We start from the raw sequence: 11901 nt of genomic DNA, 5'->3' as shown, positions 1-11901 counted from the left end.
CATGCTGGCCAAAAATATGATTTTTTTTAGGTATAATATCTAAAAACCTTAGAAATTATTTAAGAAAATATAAATAATTTTTTTATTTTTTCTCATGTTCAATGAAACTCTTATCTTTTTATTTTAAGTCAAATAAATTAATATGACTTACGTTAATTAATTATTATTAATCAAAATATTATATATTATTTTATATCATATCACGTTAATGTAACATACTGACATATTATAATGGATTATAAGTAACATATTAATGTAATATAATGACGTGATTATATAACATTTTCACCTTCCATGTCAATGTCACGTAGATATAAAATAATAAATAATATTGTAAATATCTTTTGACTAATAGTAATTAGCCAATGATATATATAGTTTAAAATAAAAGTATAAGGTTTCATTAAATATGATAAAAGAATTAAAATTTATTTGAATTTTCTTAAATAGTTTAACTTGTCATTTTTTTATTTGGAATGAAGATTTTAATTTGAATCAAATGTTCAAATAAAATGTTTAGGTGTTTGTAATTTTTTTTAAAAAAAATATGATTAATTTTTAAAAATTTTAAAAAATAATGTCATTCTCATATAATTCAAAGGCTAAACGTTCAATTTTGATAAAAAAAAAATTGCATTGTTACAATGGGTGGGCAAAGTAACTAATTTATTTACTAAATTAAAAGAGATAATGTCATTTTCCTATCGTCCAAGGCCAAAGTTGACTTATTCTAGGATAACTAATATGAATATTTTCAAAAAAAAAAAAGAAAATGTGTCTCAATTTTGATGAAGAAAGATATATAAATAATGAGCGGAAAATGTTGCTGGCTTATTTACTATATTAGAAGAGATAATACTTAGTTCTTCATAGACGAAATGTGACACAATTCCACTAAGAAAATCATAAACCAAGCATCCTAGAATAATTCATACACTCATGAACACAAATCACTATCCTAGAATATTTTAAAATATATATTAGAATTATATTATTTATATTAATATTATATATACGTGGTTTTATAAAAAAATATTTTTCCAAAATCCAATAAGAATTAAAATTATAAATTGGTATTATATGGGTTAGATGTGACAATAGATATTATTCATCCATAAAGCTCATGGAGAGTATGGTATGGTGAAATAACTATTTAGTAAAACTTATTGATAATTCTTTTCTTCGCAAGAGTCAATCGCAATGCTTTGATGGACATTATTACAATTAATGAATAAATAAAGTTATTTAATTAATTCAAAAAACCAAATAAAAATATTAAATTAAATAAAATTTTAAATAAAATATTAATTATGATATGACATGAATTTGGGCTCATAGCTACAAAGAGGGAAAATCCTACACATACTCGTCTTTTAAGTTTTATATATAAGTTGGGTTAAACTATAAATTAAGTATATTTATAGAAGCAAGGGTTACTACTTCCTTGGCTATCAGAATTAATTAGCTAACAATTTTTCAGACAAAAAAAAAGAAACAAAACTTCAAGGAAAAACGAAACCCCCAGAAGAAGCATATATTCATGCGAGGCACTTGAATCGCTGTTAAGGTATTTTTATCTTTATCAATAATTTTTTGTGGTAAATTATTAATTTTTATATTAAATAACAATAGTTATTATTGTATAGAACATAAAAATTTCGCATTTGTAGGGAAACTAGACTAAAGATCTTATGATTTTTTGGAGATGATTATGTTGATGATGGTTACTTCTTATCTCCTTAATTATTGATATCTTGAATTGTTAATAGTCAAAAAGGGAAAAAAAAAATTCTAATTACGTAAGAAACTTATCCTAATTCTACTATCGATCTTGTATGTTATTGGTGATGGGTTTTCTCCCTTATTTAATTTCTATTTCATTGAATGAGAAACAAGTGTTGCTAGCTACTATTGTTTTGACCGAATTGCAGTTGGACTATTATTTCTATGCACATAGTTAAAGATTAAATTCATTATAGTCTTTAATTAGATTCGATTTAAGTACATACGTATAGCATGTGATATAACTATAATTTTTATATATTTCAGTAATATAGTTTTTATTTAATCTTGTTATGAAATGATATGATAGAATTACATCAAGTTAATATATATTTGTGGGTTAGTAAGAGTTTACGTCTATTTGATTTGATACACAATTAATAAAATCCCAAAATAAAATATTAAGTGCTAAATAGAATTATTTTTTTTGAAATAATATTTATGGTCTCTTTTAATTAATTAGGTTGCAATGAAGCCAAAAGGATAAGTTAGATTTTGATTAATTAGTTTGTTTGATCTATTTCTTGAGAAGATAGGTGTATGTATGACTTAATTGGGTAGGATAAGTTGGATTTTGATTTGTTTTGGAGAAGATAGGTGTATGTATGACTCAATTGAGCGTTGACTAAAATGAAGGTATAATCTTTTGAGTACATATAATACACTTGGACAATCGTTACACTTAACCATCACCATGTTAAATTTGGAAGTTGAAAATATCAAGAATTACAATAAAAAAATGAATAAAAATTGTGACAAGTAAGAGTTACTTGTGCATTAAGTCTATATGCAATTATTAGACTAATGATTTAATTGTGTATATACAAGAATGTGGTTCTTGACACCTACTAAGAATTTTGAATATAATTGTTACATTTGAGTTTGGAAATTATTGATTTTCTGAGAGATCTACCATTGTAGATTTTATATCCGAATCTGATGGATATATATAAATGTGAGATTGCTTTACATGCAGACGTGAAGTTTTTTTTGGCACTATTTTGCAGATCTAAAATGGCCAACTTTAATCCCTTGTCTAAAATTTTGGATGACAATCGATTGTCGGGTCCTTATTATATAGATTGGAAAAGAAATTTGACCATTGTTCTTACTGTTGAAAAGATAGCCTATGTGCTAACCACAGATCCACCTGAACTTCCTAAAACTAATGCCACAGATGAACAAAAAAATGCATTTAGCAAGTGGCATGATGCAGATGAGTTAGCTAAATGCTACATATTGGCTTCAATGACCAACGTGTTGCAAATGCAACATCAAGGCTTAGCTACGGCGAGGGATATGATTTATAACTTGCAAGAGATGTTTGGAGAACAAAATCGTAGTGCGCGACAAGCAGCTTTGAAAGGCCTAATGTCCACTAAAATGGTGGAAGGTAGTCCAGTTTGCGAACATGTGTTGAAGATGATTTCATTCATTAATGAATTGGAGATGCTTGGTGCGAAGATGGATGCAGAAACTAAGGTTGATGTTATCTTGTCTTCTTTACCAGAATCCTTTAATCAGTTTGTTTGGAAACTATAACGTGAATAAGATGGTGGTGACACTATCTGAACTGCTCAACATGTTACGAGTAACGGAGGATTTGATAAAAAATGATAAGCCTGTTATCGTGTTGACTGAAAAGGCAAGTGACTCTAGGTTCAAGCCCAAAAGTAAGAACAAGAATAACAGGTTTAATGGTTCTAAGTTCTCTAAGAAGAATAAGGGTGGAAACTTGAATAAGGCTATTGAGAAAAAGAAAAGTAAAGGAAATTGTTTCCATTGTGGCAAGCTTGGTCATTGGAAGAGGAATTGTCATCATTAGTTGGAAACTTTGACAAATGACAAACTTTCATAAGGTAGGTCAATTAGGCGTATTATTCAAACTAATCTAGCTATTGATTCTTTTAATGCTTGATGTGTGGATTCTGGCACAACCTCACACATTTGCAATACGCTACAGGGGTTCAAGGAAACCTAGAGGTTAAATGAAGGAGAGGTGATCTTCAAGTTGGGAAACAATTGCAGCAGTTTCTATAGGAACTTATGTTTTGAAATTATCTAGGACTATTGTTTTAGAAAAATGTTATTATGTCCCAGATATTTATTGAAATTTTATTTCAATTTCAAAACTTGGACCTGCTGGTTATTCTTTAAATTTTATTAACAAACTTGTGGTTAAATTTAATGATAAATTTGTGATTTCTGGTTTTCTAATGAATAGTCTTTGCTTTATTAGTCCTACTATAATTTCATAAACAATATTGAGAATGATGCTAGTTTCGTTGTGTTGTCCTTAAAGAGGAAAAGGGATGTGAACCCATCTTATATGTGGCATTTAAGACTTGATCATATTAATATTGATACATAAACAAACTAGTTAAGAATGGATCCTTAAATTTCTTACAAGTTGAATTTTATCCAATTTATGAATCGTGCCTACAAGATGAAATGACTAGGCTTCCTTCTAGTGAAAAAAGAATAAGAGTCACTGAGATTTTAGAGTTGATACACAGTGATGTAGGTGATCCTTTGACCTACGTGACAAGGGGTACGAAAGCATTTGCTTTTAGTATTAGAGGACTCACACAGGCCGTCGTTCCCTCAACTTCTGCCAGTACCTCAGCTCAGCATTCTACTGCTACCTTACTTGCTGTCAATCCAGTCTCTACCTCTGTCTCATCCAGCATGCAGTCCATCTCTTAGCATAACACAAAGTCCACAAGCTAACAATGTCAAGCAGTCACCATCTCAACCTCAAACAGCAGCTAGCAGCGTCAATTCTGATGAATCACATTTAGACATCAGTCATGCGATTCAGTCAGGAAGATCACGAGCTGCCATTACCTCTACCACTGCCAATAATTCTCAACTTGGTACAAATCCCCAGTCAAGCCGAGAGCGAGACCATTTGACAAAACCAAATATTCAGAACTTGAGAAGATCAAGCAATCTTATCCACTGATTCAAGATCAGATGGAAAAGTTCTTTGGTCCTGCTCCTTTGTACTCAAAGCTATAAACTAATCATAATCTGTACACAAAATTTGTCCTATAAACATACCTGCAATGCAATGGAAGTGAGAAGATATTTTTATAGCATCATTTAGAATAAGACTAATAAGCTCAAATAATAAAAAGAAAAATAAAGAACAATGGAGAAACAGGGGAAAGAAAAACAGAGAATAGAAAGGCTTAAAGTCATGAGTGCAATTCTCCTTTTTATTATAATAATGAGGCATTTAAATGATACTAATAAACAACAAATTTCAATTTAAAATGTAAGATTACCAAAATATAAGATTTAAATCACTGATTTTATTAGATTGATGAACTCATTTAAAAGAAGTTCAGTATTTATGAAAGTGACTTAAGTACAAATACTTAATTTCGATACACTAAAGCTATAAATAAATAATTCCTTTCAATGTATATCTTGTAAAGATTGCCTTGATCGGAGAAGGGCAAGTAGAACAAGTGTCTTGGTGGGATGAATATATACCTTATTTCCAATCAAATCAGCCATAATTGTTGTACCCCCATTTTCTAGATCAAGGTGGCAATAAGATCATAACAAGGACTCATGTTGCTGATGAAGATCTATGATGTTAATTCTCGAATTGGGTACTTACTGATTATTGATTATTATGATTGAAACATTCGATATTTAATTTTAAAAATGCTCAAACGTTTACTCCTAGTACGAGCATTTAACCTTGAAAGTGTTGATCACATGGAATCTATGCACGCCACAGCAAATAAAATCCTGTATGTTATGACTAGGCCAGGTGCCTAGAGGGGCCAAACAAGACCAGACACAAGGATTACGCCAACGTGGCATCTCTACCAGGGCCATTTACCCCAATGGGACAAAATCTAGATATCTTGGCAGGAGTCCAATGACCAAGGAAATAGACACCACCAATTTAAGGTGAGTGATCTCATCTCTCCTTCCTTCTCTCTCTTCTCTTACTTGGATATCAGACTACCCTGCGCAGAGAAGGAACCACAAAAAAACCTTGGAATTGGATGCCACTGTTTCTTGCACATTCAGCCTGATTTGAGATCTCTATCGGGCCCAATTGTAGTCTAATCCTTCAAAGCACCTTACCAAGCAAAGATCAGAGGGATCGGGCTCAAACCCATTAAGAGTTTCAAGGGGAAGTGAACACGTGCGGAGAGAAGGAATCAGAAACGCCTAGGCCCTTGAAATGGTCATTGGATGGTGCTGTAAAAAAGGGTTTTTTGGTAGAATTTTACACGCGTGAGTGAGAGGCTCTGACTCTCACAAAAACAGACTGCCATATCACCTCAATAGTAGTTCCTACTCCAACTATCCCCTCCTGTCTTGCTTGGTTTTGTTTTTTCAAATTCAAAACCCAGGGCCAGACCAGGCCAAGCACCTGCCGAAGGGTTCACTTGTAACTGGGTCTTAAGTTAATCCCTCAACAAAAACAGACAGTAAAGTAAGTTCTTTTTGTTCGTTTAGGGTTCATTAATGCCGTAGCCCACCAGGGTTCATGTCTTAGAAGTTTCATGTTTCTTCCTGCAGGGGCTCAAAGGAAACGCCCTTTTTTTTCTTAATTTTGTGGCTAACCCAGAAAGCAGGGGATGGATGTGAGTATGCACAAACTTTTTTCTCTCAGGTTGTAATATAAATGGAAAAAAGGGAGTCATTTTGTTGTAATACTTAGCTTGTGATTTTCTTTTTTATTATTATTGTTGTGCATTTTCATTGTTTAGTCTTTTAAGAAATGAGTTTGGCTTTATGGTTATTGTTTTTTTTTCCCACTGTTTTCTCCTTTTTGGATTTTAGGAACCAGAGAAGATGACTGTTAGTGGTAGTGAGGCTCAGATGGATGATTCCAAACCAGTTATGGAAGCAGCTGAAGCTGAAGCTCAAGCCCCAATGGACACGGAAACAGAAGCTGCTGAAGTGAAAGACCAAGTTCAAGTTGAAGAACCTACCAAACTTGAAGAGGATGGGAAATTGCAGGCTCAGCCGGTTGGTGACAACCCAGATTCAGTGGAAGAACAAGCCATTGCCGACCAAACCCATGAAGACACTATCAAAACTCCCAATGTTGTTGATGCTGATGGTCAAAATGAGGAAAATTTGAAATCTGAAGAGAATGATGATGCTGAATTTAAGGATGTTGAGGACAAAGCTTTGGCTGAAGCTGTTAACAAAATGGAAGTTGTTGAAGATGATGATGCCCCCATTCATTCACATGACAACGGACTTTGCGGAAGCCCCAACTCTGACATAAAAATCCAAGATGATGACAATGACGTTGACAATGGGGAGCAATTGAAGGATTTGACTACAGAAAGGGAGATTAAGAAGCAAGTGGTAATACCAGAACTTGGTGAAAAAAACCCTAACCTATGCTTTGACAACTCAGGGTCAGACACGGAAGAGGAGCAAGCAGCTTTTGTGAAGGAGGTTGAAGCTTTTTACAAGGAGAAGAACCTTGAATTCAAGCACCCTAAGTTTTACAAAGAGGATTTAAATTTGCTCAAGTAAGCCTTTTCAAGTTCTCATGTTTGTGGAAACAGTTTTCTTCTTGAAAAGAAAAACCTTCATGGTAATTAATCTGCCCTTTGTCATCTTACTAAAGGTTATGGAGAGCTGTAATCAAATTGGGGGGCTATGAACAGGTTTGTCTTGAATTCTTGAACTTTCATTTCCTTATAGGTTTCCACTATATCACACCTAAAGTCTCTGTCTCTCTCTGCCTTATATTTTCTCCAATTCCATAACATGCTTGTGCATTACATCAAAAGATGACTAATTTAATTGAAAGTATAAAACTAAAATTGAATAGTATATCTATGTTTTAATTTTTTTGGTAATATATGGTTTTCTGAGTGCCAAGGAGATGGCTGTATATGCAATATCTGCATGTACAAACTGATTGTTGTCCTTGACATTGGATTGTTATGTCAATTGGTATGACTGAACTGGAAAAATACGGTTAATTTAGTTTTTGTGTTTATTTATAGTATTCTAGAAAATCATTTGTTTGGTTCTTATGGTTAAGAATAAGACAGAGTTATACACTTGCTTTTTTACCATGCTGTGGACTTGTAGGTGACCTCATGCAAATTGTGGAGGCAAGTGGGTGAATCATTTAATCCTCCAAAGTAAGTAAGGATAACCTCTACTTCCTTGATGATGTCTATCTTCTAGCTTAGTGAGCAATTTCCATAGCTTAAGTACAGAAAGCCTGCATATTCCTCCTATTTAAATTAACTTGTTCTCTAGCATCATGTTTTCCTAACATTTGTGAGTTTCCTAGGCTTTGTTCTTTTTTAGCGAAGCCTACAATATAGTTGTGGTTGATGGCTTCTTTGGACAATTGTTAAGGTTCTCTGTTCCTCATTTACCATCTATGCCATGAGAGTCTTTGGCAATCCAAGCTTAAGACTCAAAATGGCATTGTGGTGAGGTGATTAATAAAAATACCTTTCAAAAAAAAAAACCTTGTTCAATTGTGGGTGATTTTTGGACTTTTTCTTATGTATGGGAAAATCTTTTGTGTTAAAAAATTTTATATCTGTTAGCTCATGTTTTTTTGTTGTTATGGGTAAATTTTGTTAACGAGGCATCCTCTTGTCCTTTTCCCACAATGATGGCAAATTTTTTTGCAGTAATCATATTATATAGTTTATTTATTTATTTATTTATTTGGCGTAGGACCTGCACTACTGTATCGTGGACTTTCCGTATCTTTTATGAGAAGGTTTTGCTCTAATTGCTAATTTCTGTTGATTAAAAGAACACAAACATACCATGTGAATTAAGGCCCCAACCCCCGTCCTTCCTATGTCACCTCTAACTTTTATTTTCATTATTTGTTTTTTTGACATGTGGTTCCGTCAATTTACTCAGGCACTACTTGAGTATGAAAAGCATAAGATACACGGTGGCGAGCTCTCTCATCCTGATGCTTCCTTTATAGAGCCTAATGGGGTTGAAAGTCAGGTCAACTCTAAATAATTTTAACGCTTGCTTATCAGCTTGGCATGGCATTTCTGTTTCATTGTCGACATGAATGCTTTTGTTGTAGCCATATTTTACTTCAAAATAAGTTATGTTTATCACATTTTCTTTCATGTAATACCTCTTTTTTGGGATGAACAAGCGAGATTTTTACTGTTGCATATCCAAAAGTCGTTTTGTATTAAGAGGATGTGCATCTGGTAATCAAAATGCTGTATTGAAAGTAACTGTTGGTGCCTAAGTTGGTAAGAAAGATCAGAGTGGAAATTATGGAGGTATATCATCCCTAAAAGGCATGCTTTAAAGTTGGGCCTGGGAAGCTGTTCATCCTCTCCCACTGCTTTAAAACAAAAAGTTAATCATTTTCTCTGTGACACATATGATATTTATTGGGAATTGAGGTTTTTAAGGAAAAGTGAATAGAAGATGGAGGAGCTTTCACAATTCCTGGAAAAACTCCGTAGATATTGTTCAGAGTACAAAGGGTATTACAATATGTAATTATACTGGCATATTAGTTGTTTTGACAGCTAGACTGCCTCATCCAATGATATGATAGATAAGTCCAGTTTCACACAAAATGACAAAATTGATGTTCGTAGTGGTCAATATTGTGATAGTGTTGACTTACATGCTGTGTCCTTAGCCGTGATCATATTTATTGTGGTATGATTGGAATTGTATTTAACACATTGTCCACATTAACTAACTTATCAAATCATCTGCATGCGAAGCATAAACATGGTAACTCTCTTCTTGTCAAGTTTTTGGTTGACTGATATATGAATTTGTTTCAATAAATCTTTATCAGTATCACATATATATGATTGAATGATTTCTGTGAATTTTGTGTGTAGGCTGGTAGTAATCAAGCTCCTGGGTCAGGTAGGGCAAAAAGGGATGCTGCTACTCGGGCCATGCGGAGCTGGCATTCTCAGCGTGTTCTCGATAACGGTGAGGTCTGTCATCCAATAATCAAGGTTTGTGGAGAACTTCTAAGTGATACGCATTTACTATTTTGTTTAGTCTTTTCTCTTATCCCCTTACATTTTCCCTGATGTCACGGTTTTTCTGCGATGTTTTTAAATTTTCTAGGACAAGAGCTCTAGTCCTGCAGCCAAAAGTGACAGACAACTTAAAAATTTTGGTATGACTAATACGCTGGCCTAGCATATTCAGCTACCACAATTTCCAAAATCGTTGTCATTCTGAGACTTGGCTCATTTCCTCAGGTTTATTAAAGCGTAAAAAGCCATCCAGTCTAGAGCACAGTGTCCGAGTTGCTCCACTTAAGGGAACAAAACCACAGTTACGATTGCTGGTTTTTTATTCCTAAACCTTTTCCATTTTGTATGATATATGAAACAGTATCTTGACTTCTAGAGGTGCCATAACTACGCATTTTTTTGGCAGGTTGGATTCAATGGTTATCGATATTGGACCCCCAGCTGATTGGGTGAAGATTAATGTGCATAAAACTGTAAGTCTTTCTCATGTTATCTTTATGACAGTGTGCTGCATCGCTATTATCAATGAATCTCTCTCTCTCTCTCTCTCTCTTACAGATTGATTGCTATGAGGTATATGCTTTGGTTCCTGGGCTTCTGCGTGAGGAGGTTAGTGTATCTCTGGATGATTCTCCTTTTCTGATTTTATTTTTATTAGTTGTATTTTTGCTTTTAAAAATTACATGATTTTTGAGAGGTAAAGCGTACATAGAAGAGGGATTTCAGTCTAGCAGAATGGATAAGTGTTACAGATGGAATAGTTATTTTTCTACACTTTATTAGGAAATTTGTTTGGGCGCTTAATTGACTTACTTCCTTAGGTCCATGACCAGGATGTAAGTCAAGGTAAGCCAACAATGGAAGAATAGATATATCTAGGTCTTTGTTGGGAATCTGTAGGGACTCATTTTAAGCTTGGGTCAGACTGAATTTGATCAGTAGCCTGACCAATATATCATTTTAGGTGCTACCATTTAGGATGTTTATAGTGTTCTTATGTGCTAACTGTGTTTACTCTAGCCATTATAAATGCTATGGGATCTTTTTGGTGAATTTCCTAGTGAGATTGATTGCAACTAGCTAAGTAGATTAATCTTGACATCTATTTTTTGGGTAAAGTTTTTAATTTAGTCCAGAAGAGCAGCCTACTAAGATTTGCATCAATTGCGGAATCCATTTTCTTCCTTAAACTTCTGCCTTTAGATTGTATTTGATTATGGTTGACGAATTGCCATATGTTTTAAATGAATCAGGTGCATGTTCAGTCTGATCCAGCTGGACGCTTGGTTATATCTGGTCAACCAAAGCAACTGGATAATCCTTGGGGTGTTACACCATTTAAAAAGGTTTGTCTGAGTTGATGAAATTTCAGTGTACAGTAGGATGCATGATCTGTTACATGATTGCAGCGTGATTAGGTGACTCTGAAAGTCACTCATGCCTTGGAATGCCACAGAAATTCATGCAAATGGTAATATGAAACAGTGTCAAATAAAAATGAAATTTGTACTGGTATACCTCTTATTTATGTACTTTTCCCCATATTATTGAAATAGTTGCAGCTTTATTTAGGATGTACACCACAATCAACTAAAATGTGTCACTGGAATCATATTCATAGTTCTGTAATAGTTTTTAATGCATGCATTATTGATATGTGCTTGTCTCCAGGTTGTCAGCCTGCCTTCTAGAATTGATCCGCATCAGACTTCTGCTGTGGTTACCCTGCATGGTCAGTTGTTTGTGCGTGTCCCATTTGAGCTGCCTGATGTATAGGTTGTAATTTTTACCTTTTCATATATAGAGATTTCTCTAGTTTGTTTCAAGAACATGGAAAAAAAAAAGAAATCAATCTGACATAATTCTGCAATGCACATAGTTCTTGATTAGTTTATGATCACAGCTAATGCACAAGCCAATCTCCAGTATTTTGCATTGTTTAGCGGCAGGAAGAGGATGATTTATCAGGTTTGAGAACTGAATGACCTTCAATTGGCTGAATTAATCTGGAAAAGAAAGTGAAGTATTGAATTATGTATAAATGACTGGAGATTGGATTGTGTTTGTTGCATGACCAGATGGACAATAACAATGGCAAGGGAAATGG

At 33.7% G+C, this 11901-nt stretch overlaps 2 protein-coding genes across 3 annotated transcripts; both read left to right on the top strand.

The window, feature by feature from the left end:
* Positions 1-2796: 2796 nt before the first annotated feature.
* LOC148763975 (uncharacterized) lies at positions 2797-3324 on the top strand. Its single transcript, XM_088803518.1, has one exon. The coding sequence runs from the start codon at positions 2797-2799 to the stop codon at positions 3322-3324; it is 528 nt and encodes a 175-aa protein (XP_088659644.1).
* Positions 3325-5696: 2372 nt separating this feature from the next.
* Positions 5697-11664, top strand: LOC18608392 (AT-rich interactive domain-containing protein 6-like). 2 transcript variants are annotated; one of them, XM_007043054.3, is made up of 14 exons: positions 5697-6247; positions 6334-6398; positions 6598-7304; positions 7403-7442; positions 7876-7928; positions 8482-8527; positions 8677-8769; positions 9645-9746; positions 9883-9934; positions 10020-10095; positions 10201-10267; positions 10353-10403; positions 11048-11140; positions 11466-11664. In XM_007043054.3, the coding sequence occupies exons 2-14, from the start codon at positions 6393-6395 to the stop codon at positions 11568-11570; spliced, it is 1491 nt and encodes a 496-aa protein (XP_007043116.3). In that variant the 5' UTR covers positions 5697-6247; positions 6334-6392; the 3' UTR covers positions 11571-11664. The 2 variants fall into 2 exon arrangements, with proteins under 2 accessions (XP_007043116.3, XP_007043113.3); XM_007043051.3 differs by having other exon boundaries at positions 9645-9767.
* The last annotated feature ends 237 nt before the right edge of the window (positions 11665-11901 follow it).

The sequence above is a fragment of the Theobroma cacao genome, chromosome 2 (genome assembly GCF_053813885.1).
Source record: "Theobroma cacao isolate CCN51 chromosome 2, ASM5381388v1, whole genome shotgun sequence".
NCBI classification, from domain to species: domain Eukaryota; kingdom Viridiplantae; phylum Streptophyta; class Magnoliopsida; order Malvales; family Malvaceae; genus Theobroma; species Theobroma cacao.
This window is presented reverse-complemented; position numbering and strand designations above follow the sequence as displayed.